The 18,331-nt window shown below is 39.0% G+C and overlaps 1 protein-coding gene across 1 annotated transcript in view; it reads left to right on the top strand.

Annotated features, from left to right (window-relative positions):
* Positions 1-18,331, top strand: part of MCTP1 (multiple C2 and transmembrane domain containing 1) — a 512,403-nt gene that overhangs the window by 250,999 nt on the left and 243,073 nt on the right. Inside the window, exon 3 of the mRNA XM_044916766.1 lies at positions 16,411-16,553. Within this exon, the coding sequence (XP_044772701.1) occupies positions 16,411-16,553 (143 nt within the window). The remainder of the gene's footprint in view (positions 1-16,410; positions 16,554-18,331) is intronic.

Raw genomic sequence — 18,331 nt, 5'->3', positions numbered from 1 at the left:
GAAAGAGTGGATCATGGGGAAATGTAGTGTATAGGTTGGTTCTACAGTTTTTGTGAAACTTACCAATGCAGACCATGGACTTTTCCACACCCTGACAGAGAACTGAAGGGGAGAGTGTTGAGGAGAGGAAAAAGGATGCTGTCCTGTATCTGCCATCTTTGCCTCTGTTGGTGATGACCTGCTTTAGCAGGATAATTGCAAGTTTTGAAGTCACTTGTCACATTAAGCACTTAACTGTTTTTAGCATAAGGGGTGAAGGTTTTTTCATTGTTCCTCAAGTATTTTAGTTATGTTGTAGGTGTTAACATTTTGTTTTGCTTATCTTTTTTACTTGCTTATAAAACTTACATAACTATTGACCATATCAAATAATATGATAATTGAAGAAAAGCCTTTAATTGATAATCCAGGGATATGGACACAACTGTAATCATTCCTTTAAAACTTGTACTTTGAAAATAAAAATCTTTCCTTTTCATTGTTTACTTGTGGAAGCTTATCCTTCAAAAATTCTCTCATTGAAAAATAATTGATGAGAAGATTAGCTTATTATATCTTTATTTTAATGACCTTAGAGATATAATTGTGCCAATGAAAGAGGTATTAGGGACTGCATATGCTTGGAAGGAGTATCTGTGAAACAGGGACTGGCTATTTTCTTGTAGCTCTAAGGATTCAGAGGAAGCAGGTTAGCTCTGTAACATACATTTTGTAACATTTTATAACCTGGTCAAAATGAAATACTATATCACACAGTGTATATGTTCCACAAATACTGAATTGCTGAGCTGAAAGTATTCTGACTACGTCTGCATTCCATGACCATCTGTCATCTGTCAGTTTTGTAGCTGGGATTCTTGTTTTCAGGGAAAGACTGGACAAAGTCCCCTCCAATTCTAAGACTTCATTTTCTATAAGACTATTATCATCACTCAGTTTTAAAGGGAAAACAGTGCTGAATGGCAGTGATTTAACATAATAGAATCTTATATCTGGCTCTTATCATAGCCCAATAGGGGTCAGCATTGGAGAGTGGGGCCCCAACTCTGCTCCACACGGTCATTAAGGGACTCAACTTTTTTTCCCATCTAGTATTACTAATTCCCTCTGTAACCAAACCCAAGTTCATCTGCCTGATGCACAGTGAAGCCAATCACTGAGACTTCAGGTACTCAGCAAGGAAGGGGTTTATTCCAGAGGAAGCTAAAGGAAGAGACAGGAGGACAAGCCTCAAATCCACCTCCCTGAAGGGAGAGAGAACAAGATTTTTTATAATCCTAGGGTTTGAGATTACATACATACATACTGATGAAAAGGACAGGGAAACTTATGACTATTCATGAGGACAGATGGAGCATGCCCATTGAGCAAACATATAGGAAATATATATTCCATGTTCACTTAGGGTAAAGACAACATCAGAATGAATCCAAATCAGCTTCTGATGTGAGGAAGTTATCTTAGGACAAGGGAAGGGGCTATGGGCATGCTCTGAGAGCTGATATAAACTGGATGGAGTCTTAGGCTCATTATCTCAGGTAAGGAATGCAGGGTCTTGCTTGTTCATAGGCTGGAGTCATACCAACTCAAGTTGACCTTGGGTCCAGACTTCTGTAGAGACAGCTAGTGGGGTCTGAAAAGACACAATAGCTGATTAGGGAAAAACAAGCTTTATCTTTTCTGTTAGTTCAATCTCATGGGGTGTGGTTTCAGTCCCTCCTGAGTCTTGACCATTCCTCAGTCTTAAAGGAATTGAGATGATGACTTCCTTATCTCCTTAGGTGAGGTAGGCTTTGGGTAAAGAGTGGTTTTTGCAAATCTCACCTGTAAGCAAAATTCCTTCCACTAGTTAACATGCCTACATGCAGGGCGAAGCATAAGTTCCTAAGCTATAGGTCACAGCATCAAGGGGAATAGAAGCAATGTGGATTCAATTGTACTAGATTTCTCCCTTTTACACCTTTTGGTCCTCAAGTCTTTTCAGCCCGTGGATGAGAAAATAGAGAAAGAGTCACACATGGGAGGTTTTTCATATGCCAGGCTTAGAAGTGACACATCACCTTCTTGGCTTATACTCAATTGACCAAAATGCAGATACTTGTCCATTCCCAGTTTTACAGGAGGCTGGGAGCTATAAGGCCAGCTATGTGCTCAGGAAGAAGAAGAAAACATGTAGATAGCTAAGCAGTAGCAGTACTGGCTGCATTCCACTTTTCTGGTCACCAAATATCTGGTCCACTCTTCCTTCCGCACATAGAAGACATTTACCCTTCCCCAAGGGAAACAGCCCAGAGTCCCTTATGGTCACTGTATCCAGCTCCAAGTCCAGGATCTCTGAATGAAAGGAAATCCTTTATTGGGTCCAAATGGGGTTCTTTGTAGCCCTTTGAAATATAAATCTGCCTACCGCTTCACCATATACATCCAACAGATAATGACCAAAATGAAGAGCATGGGAGACACATAGCAGTTCCTTGTCCATAGCAATTCTGAAATCTCCATGGACAGACTTTAGAAGGCTACTTAGCTGGAGGGTAGGGAAGTTGCTTGAGTAGAATTCTACTATCTGGGGAGAATCCTCTTGTTTATTGTTCTCTGTAACACTGTCTCCACCATCTGAGAAGTTCTTTATTCTCTGTAGCCAAGTCTGAAATGGGTAGGAAGTAGACTGATAATCCTGCTTCCTGCTGGTGCAAGATCAGGTATCTCAACCAACTAATTTCTTTCTCTCAAAAACTTAGTTGTCTTCCCAGTGCCAACAACCCTATGTAGTGTTCTTTCATAGACTCCTCAGGCATGATTTATTTCTTTGCTTCTCCATTTTAACACAATGACAGGTACCTTAAGGCTGTGGTGCTTGCATGGGAAGGCCAATGTGACACTTGTCTTTAGGCTGTCTTAATGAGCTTTTGTTATTCAAAGGTTTTTTTCAGTATTATTTTCTATTATTTGGGGTCTAAAAACAGCCTTTTCAGTTCTTCTCTTTACTTCATTTCTACTTGCAAATCAGCCTCTTTTCATCTGAACTCACCTCTTTCTTATGATTATTTACTAAAGGCAATCAATTATGGAAAATATACACCTGTATTCTGGCTCTTTCCAACCATGTCCCCTCAAGCTTAGGTTTGATAGCAGGTAGTTTGCCTTGCAGGTTATCACAGGAACAGTTTTACCAAATGTTGACCGTGGCCTAACAAGACTCTCCAGCCTTTCAGTGTTACTTTGCTGCCCACCACCTAACCACTAAGTCAATGCCACATATTTTAGGGATTTTTTTTTTTTAATGGCAGCACCCATTCTTGGAATCAATTTTTGTATTAGTTAAGGTAAGTAGTGTTAGAACCTGAAAAAGATGAACGCCCAAATCTCAGTGGTTTAATGAAATAAAAATTTATTTATCACTTCATAGTCCATTGTAGCTGGTGGTAGTGCTGCTGGTTCATTCAGGAACTCCAGACTCTGTCTATCCTGTGGTCCTGCCCTCATCTCTCCTGTGGTCCTGCTCTCTCAGCATTGGGAAAGAAGAGAGAAGATTGCATATGGGAAGATGTCATGGGCTAGGCTACAACTTCAGCTCTCATTCCTTTGGCCAGAGCCCAGTCCTTAGTCACATGGCCTCACCTAAATAAAAAGAATAGAAAATGTAATTTAGCTACTTACCTGTAAAGAAGAAGAAAATAGAGATGTCAGTGAAAGGTAGCACTGTCAGCCATAATTTCTCTGTACACAGAAAAAAATAACCTTTCTTCTAAGTATTTTGCATGAAAATGTGGCACTGCTTACTGTATGTTTATTATATTTATTGGACATTTGACATAATCATGGAAGACATATGTCACAAGCACATTCATCCACCTTTATTCTGGTATGATTTCTAGTTGATTGTTCTGAATAAATCCAAATCAGTCTCTCTATCAAATAAATAAACACTCTAAGCAGATTGCTACAAACACAAGATTGTCTAAAAGCACTTTGTAAAACTGGGACAGCCTGACCATCTTTAGGAATTACAGTGACTGTCCATCCCCATAGTTGGGGAAAGTGGCAATGCAGAATGCTTACTGGGGTGGGAGTGGTGGCTCAATGCTGCTTTGATATTAAACTTCTCATAGTTCAGATTCAGTATTTGAGAATAAAATCCAAATGAGATTCTTAGGATGCTAGTGAATAAGGGAGCGGGAAAGAGCAGGAAATAAAGATTAGACAACTTACATACTGGTTCCCTTACTAGTTTCTGTGTTATTTTGACATGAGACAGACATTCCTTTATTCAGGTGTACATGAGTGTTGTCAGTCAGCCAACAGTTCTTGATCACAGATGATGACCCAGGAGTCGTGCCTGAAACCAGCCCTCAGAAGTTAACAAGTCCTCACTGTGACAAGTGCTGTTGCAGAGGATATTTGGGAGCATAAGAGAAGGGCCAGATAGGGGCATCTGGGTGGCTCAGCCATTCAGCGTCTGCCTTCAGCTCAGGTCACGATCCCAGGGTCCTGGGATCAAGCCCCGCATCGGGCTCCCCGCCCAGCGGGAAGCCTGCTTCTCCCTCTCCCACTCCCCCTGCTTGTGTTCCTTCTCTCACTGTCTCTATCTCTGTCAAATGAATAAATAAAATCTTAAAAAAAAAAAAAAAAGAGAGAGAGAGAAGGGCCAAGTAGTGTCCACAGGATGGCAGGAAAGATGTCTGCATAGCAGGAAGACTCGCATTTGGTACCAGAAGAGGACTGAGGATGGTGGAGACTGTCAAATTCAAGGCAAAGGGAAAGAGATGAGGAGGGGCACAGGCATGGGAAAGAAGCTGTGAATTTGAGGTGCTGTAAGTTTTATTCTGGCAAAACAGGAGTCTGGAGAAATTCACGGAGAAACATTTGTATGACCTGCCAAGGCATTTGAACTGTATTCTGAAATCAGTGAGAAAGCAATGAAGAAGTTAAAGCAAGGGAGTAACAGCAGACTTTTGTGTCAAAAAAAAAAAAAAAAATTCTAGGCATAGGATTGTGGAGAATGAGTTAGAGTGGGGAAGACAAGAAGCAGGGAGACACATAGGAGACCACTGACTTCTTTTTTCTCAAATTGAATTTGTGGATATGCCAAGGAACATATAATTCCATGACCATGCATCTGTGATGCATTTTAATCATACTGCAATATAGTTGTCTTGAAATTTGTTCAGTTAATGATGGTAATCAACAAGGGTCATAGAACTATTTACATTGCTATTACTTATGGTTTTGATTGATGAAGAAGATTTTGTTTTCTTCTTAGGGTTGTAATAACTTTTGTTTTGTTTTGTTTTAGTGGATATGTCCTATGGTCTCCAGTTATTTTAATGTCATATTTTATGATACTTCCTTATACTTACGTTTATTCATGGAATGTTTATAATTATTTCTAGGCTAGTTTTTCTTTTTAAAAAAATCCAATAGAGTTGCTATCTCTAACATAACTGGGAAGGAGAAATCCCTGGAAAATAATCGTTACTTTTCTGCTGTGTGTTTAATGTATTCTTTTTTTTTTTTTTTAAAGATTTTATTTATTTATTTGAGAGAGAGCACATGAGAGGGGGGAGGGTCAGAGGGAGAAGCAGACTCCCTGCCGAGCAGGGAACCCGATGTGGGACTTGATCCAGGGACTCCAGGATCATGACCTGAGCCGAAGGCAGTCGCTTAACCAACTGAGCCACCCAGGTGCCCTGTTTAATGTATTCTTAAATGATTAAGGAAAGTAGCTAACTTGTAACTGTTATCTCAACTGAAATGAATTATTCCACATGGGAATTCAGAGATTTGATATCCATTTTGATATGTTTGTAGTTCTTTATTTCAATTTTGTTATGTTCAAGTTTTCAAATTGTGATGTAATTATGTTACTTTGTCTCCATGTTGAATAAGATTAATTGCTAATTGTTATTGAATGTTTAGTTTGTACCAGTAACTGTGCCAAGTACTTTATACGGATTAAGTAATTAAACTGTCACAATGACCTTCATCAGGTTTTATACCACCTTCAGTTTCCTCTGAGTTAGGTGTCTTTTTGCAATTCACACAGCTAGTAGATGCTAGAGCTGACATTAGAACCCAGGCTTTCTAACTTGGAGGTCAAGCTCTCCACCACCACCCTACATGGCACCAAACCACCTCTGCTGTGGATGGAGTGAAAATAAGCTTTCATCCCCTTCAAAATACATTAAAAAATTTTATACTTTTTGATTAGATTTTTCTGCGGAGCACCATTGGACAATTTCCTTCTTTACAGAGAACCCCAGTTTTAGGCCTCTGAATAAGTGCCCAGCTTAGCAAAGCCAGTATATTAATGGTAAGGTATGTTATTCATACAAGTCAACAAATATTTATTGATCACTTGAGCACCTGGTAGGTTCATGGTGGGTTCTAGGATGCAGAAGAATTCTTGCTCTCGTGAGATTTTCTGTCAGATGGAGGCAAAGGACACTAAATGAATCAGCTCCCCAGTCACATTCACCTATACTTGTCTAACTGCTAGTCTGCCGTGATTATGGTTCGGAATTAAAGATTGCCAAGTTCAGTGAGCTCTGTTGCTTCCTATCTCTGATGGGGCTACCATATGGGAGGGCTGAGCTCAAAAATGGTAGTTTGAGATAGGTGGGACATATCAGTTGATTGGAAAAGCTTGCAGTAGGTAGGCATGCATCATGGTGTAGTGGAGTACATTTGGAATCTAGAATCAAATAGATCCCATAACCAGGTCAAGCAGCCTAACCTCTCTGAGCTAGTTTACTCATCTGTAAAGTACTAAGAATATCAGTTTATTCAGCAGACATCTTTTGGATGCCTCCTATGTGCTGGTTTAACTCATCTCACAGGGCTAGAGTTAAAACTAAATGAAAAGTCCCAGGCATCTAGTAAGTATTCAGGTAAGTTGGTTCCTTTCCACCTCGACCTTTTTTCTTTTCTTGACTAGATTTTATCTTCCAGTTCTGTAAGTGAGAAGTCCCCGGGCTCAGGAATGGCCAGGCTGTGGGAAATGCAAGTACATATCACCTGATCTTATGAAATGGATGGACTGGAACTCAAACAAGATTGATTAGCTGTATAAAGTCAAATAAATCATTATAATAAGAAACATACTCAGAAAGGTGTCTTAGAGTGCAAGCCAAGCTTCTGGTAAAAAGAGACCCATAGGTACAGTGGCTTCAAAAAGATGTGTTGTCCTACACTGAGTCCAAAAAGGAGAGATCAGAGGCTGATGAAGGGGCTCTGCCTGCATCACCTCATGCTTCCTCCTCTGATTCAAAGCAACTGCTCCAATTTTCACTGGAAGATCCAGAAGTTGTGTGTCACTTCTGCTCAAATTTACCAGCAAGGACTTATCATGTGGCCAAACCCATTGCTTAGAGGATAAGAAATTCTCTAATGAGGGGATCATATGTGCTGTTAAACTCACAGAGGCTCCATTACTAAAACAAAAATTAAAGAAATGGATGTTAGGGTTCAGTCTGACACAGAAGCCAAATTAGGATCAGAAGGCCCCATGGTAAGAGTATAAAATAATAAAAATATACCCAGTTTATGCCAAATCCCCTGGATAAGAGAAGCTTTGAAAACGAACCCTGAGCCTGAGTTCTGGGGCCTGGGTTTCCCACAGCAGTGCTTGTATGGGGAAGATGGAGTAAAATGGAGTCTCAGATGAATCAAGTGGCCAGAGTTGTGTATGACAGAGAGAACTCTGGCGGCACTTGGGGAAGAGATTTGAAGGCAAGCAGGGAGACCAGGCAGAAGGCTCTTAGAAGAATCTAGATAAAGAATGTGAGGCAATGCTGGCAGAGCTGATTTCTAGAGAGATTTTAAGAATTAGAATCAGAGGGGGGCGCCTGGGTGGCTCAGTCGTTGAGCGTCTGCCTTCGGCTCGGGTCATGACCCCGGGATTCTGGAATCGAGTCCCACATCGGGCTCCCTGATCGGCGGGGGGCCTGCTTCTCCCTCTCCCACTTCCCCTGCTTGTGTTCCCTCTCTCGCTGTGTCTCTCTCTGTCAAATAAATAAATAAAATCTTAAAAAAAAAAAAAAAAGAATTAGAATCAGAGGGTTTAGGAGCATTTATCAGGTGGGACAGGCTAAACAGTGGTTGTAAGTCGATTTGTAATAATTAGAATTCACAAGATGTAGGTATCTGTATTGGTTAAGGTAGGCTGAGCTGCTGCTATAAACACACCCTTAAAATATTTAATGGCCTAAATGTAACAGAAGCTTTTTCCTCACCCACATAGTAGTCCAAGGCACATGCTTCTCGTTGGCAGATGGCTCCCCTCCACACAGAGATCCAGGAACTCAGGCTCCTTACACCTCAAGTCACTTTTAATTTGTTATATTTTAAGAACCACTTTTTATTCACTGGCATATATAATAACAGAAATATTACTGTCATTGAATTTATAACAACTCTAAATTAAAAGAAATAGAGCAAACTAACAATATATATGGAAATACCCCATGGCAGGGGGAGGGGGGCTTTCTGTGATAAATATCTCTCTGTGAGATATCTTCTGACTTTTAGCAGCATTCCCTTGGGAGTTCAGAAATTGAAAGATTTCTGCCAAGTTTCACCAGTTTTCTACAGAAGATTTAACTTAGTTATCCTAGAACTTTAGTGACAATTTCCTAGACATATATAATCGAGATATGAGGCTCTGACCCACTTTTTTTTTTAAATTACATTCATTATTTACCTAAAAAGGAGAAAAACAATAAATTTTAGAAATATTTTCTTCAAATGTATTAATAAAACAGGTCTTGGTGTTTGACATGGCAATTTTTAGTTTATGGAAAACTCATTTATGTGGAATGGTTTGTTCTCTGTCAATGACATGTAAGTGAAATCTTGTTAGAGATCCTTTGTTCTCCTCAGAGAAATTTGGGAAATCCTCTCACTTTAAAGATCAAAAAACTATAGACCAGAGAGGTGAAATGACTTTGCTAAGACCACACTGCCTATAAAAAGCAAAACTGACTGTGGCGGATATTCTTCCCACCATAGGATTAATGTGAGTGGAGTCACAGAATCAGAAAGAAAGGAAGGGAAGGGAGGGGGAGGGGAAAGGAGGGGAGGAAGAAATTCCAGTCAGTGGAGTTAACTATATTCAGTGTGACCCACAGATAGAAGACTAAGAAAAGCCCATCGGAATTGGTGGTTAAAAGTTACGGGTGACACTCAAGGAAACAACTTCAGGAGAGTATGGGGATAGCCAGAAGAAAAAAAGATTGAGAATAGCACAGAAACTTTAGGGTATAATTTTTTAATATTCTGATTTTTTTTAAATAGGAAAGTTAAAGTACTTAAATTTTTTTTAATTTCCTTCTATTTGATTTTTTAGGGAGTTATGATGGCTGAATAAACATAGTAATATATTCTCGTTCAATTCCAGGGAAAACTGTGTCCCTCTGGGGAAAAAAAAATAAAAAGAATTGTGAATGGTGAAGAATATCTATTGTATCTAGCCAGTGCATTAATTACTGCTCGGAGAGGGAGCTCCCAGAGGCAGTGGGAGAAAAGCCCATTGAAAAAAATGACGTCTAGGATACTCCTCTATTGTGGTTGCTCTTATATCACAAATTAATGTATAATTTATATTCAAGATTAAAGCATATTTATCTAAAGCAGTGTGACAAAAAAATGTGAGTACCACCCTTCCATATTTTAGTCTACCTGTACTCCCAGACGTTATCAGGAAATTGCATGTGGATACCCCTGTAATTTACACCACAAATGAAAGGGAATTGAGCAAGCTGTATTTATCCCAAATATGAATGTAGAGTTTTTTCTCACATACCCTGAGCTCTGCATTTATAAGAGAAAAACGAGCCAAAAAAAGTACTCATATAAATCAATAGCCTATTCCTGTCACATACACCTTCTCTCTATAGTGTGTCTTGAAGTACCTTCTACTCTTCAAAGGAAGAAATTTACTTAGTTCAGCCCTGTGCTGTGTTTCATCACAGTATTATTTTTAATTCATCTATGGGCCATATCATGTAATTTCATTAGCCATAAATTTCAAAATCATTGGAATATTCATAGTACTTATTATGAAAAAATGTTAGTTTATTCTTACTTTATTACCGTATGCCATATGCTATTAGAAACCTCACACATTTGAATTTTAATAGTTTTAGTTATTTTGCCCGATATATGTCAATTGTAGGGCATTCCAAATCTCCAACAAAAAAATGAAGGAATGGGAGAGCCTAAGGAGATAATTTTTTTTTTAAAGATTTTATTTATTTATTTGAGAGAGAGAGAATGAGAGAGCACATGAGAGGGGGGAGGGTCAGAGGGAGAAGCAGGCTCCCCGCCGAGCAGGGAGCCCGATGCGGGACTCGATCCCGGGACTCCAGGATCATGACCTGAGCCGAAGGCAGTCGCTTAACCAACTGAGCCACCCAGGCGCCCCTAAGGAGATAATTTTAATATGTAAATAAGATCTCTATTTTGCAGATTTTTAAACTATTAGTGAAAAATGAATGTACATAAAGACTCAACCTATTGCTCTGAGTATGCTTTGAAGATTACTTTTACAGGCATCTTTCAAGTGTGAAGGACATTTTTGTACAATACACACTTTCTTTGTTGCATTTGGGCAGTAAAGATGGCTAGCTAGTACCTTCAGGAAGGTCCAACTTAAATTTAAATTGTTTTTAACTGTCAACACTCAATATTTATGTTTACCTTTCTCTGTTGTCCTCTTTTCCTCTTTTTTCTCTTCCTCCCCCCTTCCTTTTCTTTCCCTACTTCTAATATGAGACTGAGTTTCGATTTGGTGCTGTTTTTGATTAGGGGTGAGCATTATTGAATGACTATAGGTCCCCAAAACAGGAGTAGCTCTTTCTGTTTCTTTACATACTAGGTTTGGGATAAGACTGATTTAAACTTGTTCACCAGGAGGCTCATTTATTCTGAGGAGGAAAATCAATATTTACATTGAAATATCTTTAATACTGTTTTAAGGGAAGAGAGGCTGCCATCTTGTGTACACTGTGCTTATTGCACACAAAAGTGGACCCATTCAAGTTTTCTGTTAGACTTAAATTACGCTAAAGTCTAAACAATCACACAGAATGTTGAAGTGCTCATCAGTGACCTGTGACTCAAAAAAAAAAAAGAAAAGAAAAGAAAGTATAGCACTGAGGACATTGTTCCTTTACTACCTGAGAAAACATTTTACACACCATCTAAATCTTCTTTTTGAAACAATTTGATCCTAAGGTTCAGAAATAATTAATAATCCCTAGATCTAGAATACTCTAGAATTTTTATTTTTATTTTTATTTATTTATTTTAAGAATTTATTTATTTGACAGAGACACAGTGAGAGAGGGAACACAAGCAGGGGGAGCGGGAGCGGGAGAGGGAGAAGCAGCCTTCCCACTGAGCAGGGAGCCCCATGCGGGGCTCGATCCCAGGACCCTGGGATCATGACCTGAGCCGAAGGCAGACGCTTAACGACAGCCACCCAGGAGCCCCTAGAATACTCTAGAATTTTTAAAGCATAGAATTTATAATTATAAAATAAAAGGATTAATGTTGAAAAATAAATTCTGGAGTTAATGCTATCTGATAAAGCGCATGTGTGAAGAAGGTTGCTCTTGACTATGACATGAATAACAATAAAACCTGAATTTTATTTTAGGGCTAACACGTCCTAGTTTCTTCTCCCATACTTATTTGCCCTGTTTTCATTTTATCAGTGCCATAGAAAATGTTTTAATGAGGGCCATGGCTCAGTTAATAACAGCAAGCACAGGTGGCTAGAAAATGCTTGAAAACCACAAAGTGTGTATTTAAGAGGCCTTAATTTTGAATAGAACCACAGGCCTCACAACAATTTGATAAGTGTTAGTGCCATCTTGTGGTTGAATGCAATATTGCAACAAAGCAGCACTAGCACAGGAATTTAAGGAATTCTGTGGCCAAGCATATTTAGAATATTTAGCATATTAGAAAATGCTGGTTTAGAACAAAATTAAATAGGTTCATTTTCTATCGCCTTTAAATAAGTGAATGTGCACCATGACTCTCCAATAAGGGGTATGACATGCAGCATTTTCCAGGCTTCTTTGACCATGGGGCTTTTTTTTCTCGAGTGCAACTTTCTTTTCTTTTCTTTTCTTTTGTTTTCTTTTCTTCTCCTTTTTTTTTTTAGAGAGAGAGCGCGCCTAGTGTAACACTTAATTCAAGCCCCAACATCCTCGCTGTGTGACTTTGGAAAATTTACTCACCTGTTGCATGCTGTAGTTTCTGCAACTGTCACCTCAAGATAGCAGCTGAAGTCTTCTCTCAGGCTTATTAGGCGGTGTGTTGTATCTGGTGTTCAGCACGTGTTAGCTCGAGTGATCTAGATTTCCTTTTGTGATTTAAGCTCTACCATTGAGCCCTTAGGACCACCCAGCAGGATTCCAGGAACTGGGTGTATCTAACTCTGAGGGAATTTTGACAGTTGACCTATACAGCTGGTGAGGAAAGTGTTTCTGGGAAGGTCAAGAAACAGATTGCTTCCCAAAAGGATTTACTTTTGTGTGTATGGTCTTCTGTGCTGAATCACCGGAAGTTTTGTCCTTTTACAGAATAGCCAAACCAAATGGAGTGAGACACTACTTAGAGACACAAGGCCAAGTTTCTTGAAATCACTTTCCTTGTAGAAGAGTTATTCTTTTTGAACAACAGAAATCAAGCATTGTTGCATCCTGAAATGAGTGTTTCATAATGATGTGCCGGAAAAAGCACTAACCAGACTGGTCTCCAGATGTGAGTTCTCATCTGACTTGGAATAAGCCACTTAACCTGTCCTGGTTTTCTCATCCGTAAAATGGAGACAACAGTAGACTCACAGAGACGTAGGGTGGTTAAACAAATAATGAGTGTGAGTGTTCTAGAGACCAGAGGAGGCTACTTGTTAATATTAGTATTATTTACAGTATCTACTGATTATTGAACACCTTTACATGATAATTCTCTGATGGTATTTTAGAGTAAAAGCAGGAAAATATGGATGTCCGGGCTTCCTAAAAGCTAAGTAGAAGGAACATTACATCTGGAGTCTGAAAGTCTAAGTTTGCTTCTATCCTGTTACTGCCTGCCTTACTTGTCATGTGATTTGGGGCAAGTCACACTGAATTTCAGATTTTTTCTCATCTTCAATATAGGTTGATCAGGTTTAACAGTACTCTGTACACTGTAAACTCTGTAGTCATTCATTGACTCATCCATTTAGCAAATACTTACCCAGTGCCTCCTCCACTCCGGACACTGTGCCATGTGTCGGGGAAGGGGCTTGGCCTTAATGTGGGTCATAGCCAGTGGGAAAATTCACACAATAAACAGGTGGACATACAAATTAACCTATAAGTAACATAATGATTACTGCTACTAAGCAAAGAGCAAATGCCAAGAGAAAGTAATAATGAGACCTAATTCAAATTGGGAGGTTAAGAAAGCATCCCTGAGAAAATTGCATTTAAACCAAGACCAGGAGGATAATAAAATGTCAGCCAGGCAAAAGGGGAAGAGAATGGGAGGGAGGGACTTTTCAAGCAGAGAGGCTAGCTAGAATGTGCAAAAGCCGAAGCGGAAAATATCTTCCAGTACAGGATACCTGGAACATACTAAGGGGCCCAAAATGGAGTTGGAGAAATGGCAAGTCCTGTATACCATATTACAGAGTTTGGATTGTCTTTTTTTTTTTTTTAAAGATTTTATTTATTTATTTGACAGAGAGAGACACAGGAGAGAGAGAACACAAGCAGAGGGAGTGGGAGAGGGAGAAGCAGGCTTCCCATGGAACAGGGTGTCCAATGCGGGGCTCAATCCCAGGACCCTGGGATCACGACCTGAGCCGAAGGCAGACACTTAACAACTGAGCCACCCAGGCGCCCCCAGAGTTTGGGTTTTCTTGTAGATGTAGTTGCAAGCTGTTGAGATGTGTTAAGCAAAGAAGAGGGAAGATTAAATTTGCATTTTTAAAAGGTCAATCTGTCTGCCACATAGTGAATTAATGGAGGGGGACACAGAAGATGTGGAGAGCCCAATTAGGAGGCTGTTTTTAGAGTAGAACAGCAAAGAAATCATGGTGGCTTAACTAGATTGGAGGCAGAGAAGATGGATAAGATGTATTTTGGAATTTATTGGACTTAATGGTGTCCTGGGTACAAAGCATGGAGAAGAAGGAGGTATTGAGAGCACTTTCCAGGTGCCTTGCATGAACAGCTGTCAAATGATGAAGTCATTCATTGACTGACCTGACAAAGCCTGAGGGAGGAGCAGACTTAGCAGGAGAGAGGATCAAGACTTAAGTTTCGGACATTGTGGACACTGGAACGTCTATTAGATATCCAAGTGGAGGGGACAAAAGTCAGCAGGAACAGAGGCTGCCACCCACGCTATTAAGTCATTAATTCATTCATTTATTCACTAAATGTCTATTGAGGACCAACAATATGTCTGATTCTGTACTAAGTGCTGGAGATTTTTAAAAAGGGGGATCTAAATGGCTCTGATATTATGAAGCTTACTATATTTTAGCAGGTGGTAATGGTTACATAGATGAATTTCAAAATCAAAGACAATAACTTGATCTAGGGCGTGACTGAGAAATTTCAAATGGGTACATGGATTTTAATAACCTCCAAATTTGTGCTCTAAAACCCTCAATCCCCAGGGTCCTCAGCCCATAGCTGGGAACTACTGTGTTAAAAATAGCAATTTTTAACATTTCAGTTGCACTGACTCCCCAAAAGAATGCATTCATTATAATGGGTAACCATATAATAGCCTATATTTATATTTATAAATTTTTTTTAAGTTTGTACCATTATGATAAAATCACACTGTCAAAATGGGAGTTTCACAATGAGGAATTGGGATCATTATCTTATTATACCCGGGTCTAGGCATAGAAAGAGCAAGGTATTATATTTACTTCAAAAGTGTGGTGGGTTTTAAGAAAGCCCACAAATGATTAAATAAGAAAAACGAAGTCCTATGTGGCAGTCCTTATATTTTGCATCAATATTTATGTGTCACTGCAGTGAGTGGAGTGTTGAGAAGTGATACAGAGAGTGAGCTTAAGGATATCAGCATCGTAATTGTAATCCCTAACATTTATATCATACTTTACAGTTTACAGACCCCCACTCACATTCTTCTTTAAATCATACAGACCGTAGTTATCAGTTATAGCTTCAGTTTAGGCAAAACAGAAAGAATTAAACAAAATCTTTTTTTTTTAATTTTATTTTTTTATGAGAGAGAGAGGGAGCATGAGCAGGGGGCAGAAGGACAAGCAGACTCCCCACTGAGCCGGGAGCCCAAGTGGGGCTCTATCCCAGGACCCTGAGATCATGACCTGAGCTGAAGGCAGACGCTTAACCGACTGAGCCATCCAGGCACCCCAACAAAATCTTATAAGGGAGTTGGGCCTCGTACAAAGAATTATTTCCTGGGGATGAAGATTGTCACACTGGGATGATTTACCTGGAGATGTCTCTGATTCACCTTCTCTAGGAATCCTTAGTAATAGCATAGACTCATTAGATCAATTGGCCTCATTCATTGGTCGCAATGAGAAATGGTATGATATATATAGAAGTATGTCAAAGCCCCTCCCCCTTGCAGGTGTAGTAGAAAAAGCACAGGTGTTAGAGTCAAACAAGCTTGGTTGGAATTTTAACTGCATCTCCTGCTAGCTGTGTGTCGTGAGCAACTTACTCGACAGCTCTGATTTTCTTTATCATCATAAGGAACTTGGGGGGTGCGAAGGGATAATATGAAGTTTGCAGATTACTTAATAAACAGTTGTACCCTTCCCCCCACGCCTTCCTCTGAGACCTCCATCCTTTCCTCATGTTCTAAAATTGCAACTTCTGAGCTCCAGAGAATATGGGACCAAGGATGAAATGAAAGCCCAGTTTAAGACTCACCTTTCCTTAAGCCCATCGGACTAGTCTAAAATTTGAGCAGCATATATAAGTCTAAAACTAGTTAAATCAGTCAAGATCATGGATCATCTTTTTATAGTTGACTGGGTGATACCAAGAGAAATGTCAGAATAATCTCTTTTGTTTATAATATGAATTAAATTTACATATGCAGTATGAAATAGAGGTTTTTAAATACCAGGATAGGGTTACAGAATTAAGATCAGAAGATACAATAATAATAATTAGTATTATTATTACTTAGATATAATAATTATTATTAATATTTACTGTCACTTTAAAATTTAAGGAAAAATTTGGGAAAAAACATTTAACTTTTATTTTCCCATGTGATAAGCTTTTTTTAACTTTGATTCCTTTAAATACTTCCTGATGTTTAAATGAGCTAATCTCTTGCTTCCCAGCAAATAGTGTGACTAACATGAATTAATCTCTATCTCTTTAACAGGGACAAGTGATCCATACGTGAAGTTTAAAATTGGAGGAAAAGAAGTTTTTAGAAGTAAAATAATACACAAGAACCTCAATCCTGTGTGGGAGGAGAAAGCTTGCATTCTTGTTGAACATCTGAGGGAACCCTTGTATATCAAGGTGAGCCAGTTATGTTTTCCCCTAATGCAATGACATAAAACTCCCTGTTTAATGGTTTTCTATCATGTCTCCCTGACTGATGAGATTTTTCACCAGAGATAAATTCTGCTCTGCGCAACTTTCATCTGTTGATGGTGTGACAGAGAGGAGACCGCGAGGGGAGAGGAAGCTGGGGAGCATTTTTCTTCAGCACAGTTCTATTGCCAGTCATTTAGGAGGATTATGAAGTCAGTCTTCTCCTGTTTGGTGCAGTTAACTGACTCAGTGCACTCTGGGAATTTAGAAAACGAGTCACTGTGAAATCTAGCAAGAAGGAAAATTTACACAGAACCCAGCCTTTCTGTTCAAGAACTCTATCAGGGGATCTGCCATTACAGGTTGCAAAAATATATTTTCCTTGGCAGATGAGAAGGGTAAAGATAAAAAAGGGGGGTGGATTTCCTGTCTCTATCATATTACCAAAAATGGGGGGAAAAAAGAGTCTTTCCTCTCACTTGATGTAGTTTAAAAAAAAAAAAAAGAACTTAAGGAGATCGTTGCAACCCTAATTCCTTGTTTTATTTCCCTATCTAAATTATCTTTAATCCGTATCTCTAGATATTTTTTCTGTATCTAATTCATATCTCCATGCTGTTTGTGGCTCCTATGTTCTGACTATCCCTTCAATGGCCAAACTTTTTTCTACTTTTACCGTAATAACCACATGCCTCCTCCTTTTCTCTCTCTTGTCACGAATGGCGCATGAACCAAAAATCTCACATAATCATTCGTTAAGCAATCTCTAGGCATCCTCCTTCCCATCAACTCTTCATTTATATTGCCTCCAGCTCTTTCTCTTTTCCACAGAAAGAAAAATAATAATCAAGATTTTATTAAAATCATAGCAGAACTGGTTGGTCCAAAGGTGTAGTGAGTTCTCTCAATTGATTGTTCACAGTCAGTTACAGGTTGAACTCCTTATTCTACTCTTTCCCCCTTCTCACTACTGCACTTGACTAGCCTTAAAAAAAAAATCATAGCAAAACAGTTTATAAGATCAATGAAAAGAAAATTTCCTAAGTACACAGTTGATAAGTTTCTAGAAGACATTATGGGAGAATAGATCTGTATTTGCATAAGAAATAGTCTCAAGTGGACATTGGCTAAAGAAAATCAATTAAATAACATTCCTGAACTATCTTTTAATATACAATGTGTGATGGCATAAGAATTATTAATGTGGGAATATTCGCAGCCAATCCTCCTCCCACCAAAGGGAAGATCTCCGGGTCGGAGGTATTTTTCTTTCCTGCTCCCCACTTCCAGAGAGAAAGAAATATCTGCATGAGAAAAAAGAAAATACCTTCATAATAAAAAACTGAGATAGAAGATGAAAAAGGAATTAAAAAAAAAAAGACAAGTGGAATGTAAAGGAAATTTTATTTCTGGGGAGGTTTGGAAGAGATGAGTTAGAGCATTTGTAACCACGGGGACAGTGGACAGGAGAGGAAAGAAAGCAGGTGTTAGTAAGGATTGCACTGGACCACTTGCATCTTGTTTAAGGTCCCGTAAGAGAACAATTATGGAAAGAAAAAGATTTATTTTTAATTACTTTTACTGTGGATCTGTTTCTTTACTGGGCTATTACTCTACAACAGAACCAGGTGGATCTCCAGTCTTTGAAAGGGTTACAAAATGAACTTCCCAAAATTACATTAGATGTTGGTTAGGTCCTTTCACTATTCTCTTGTGCTCAAGAATGAATATTCATCTCTGTAGAAACCAAAATGTCAAAATGC

Source organism: Neomonachus schauinslandi, chromosome 7 (genome assembly GCF_002201575.2).
Source record: "Neomonachus schauinslandi chromosome 7, ASM220157v2, whole genome shotgun sequence".
Taxonomy (NCBI): domain Eukaryota; kingdom Metazoa; phylum Chordata; class Mammalia; order Carnivora; family Phocidae; genus Neomonachus; species Neomonachus schauinslandi.
Note: the sequence above shows the minus strand (reverse complement) of the source record. Positions and strands in the feature narration are given on the sequence as shown.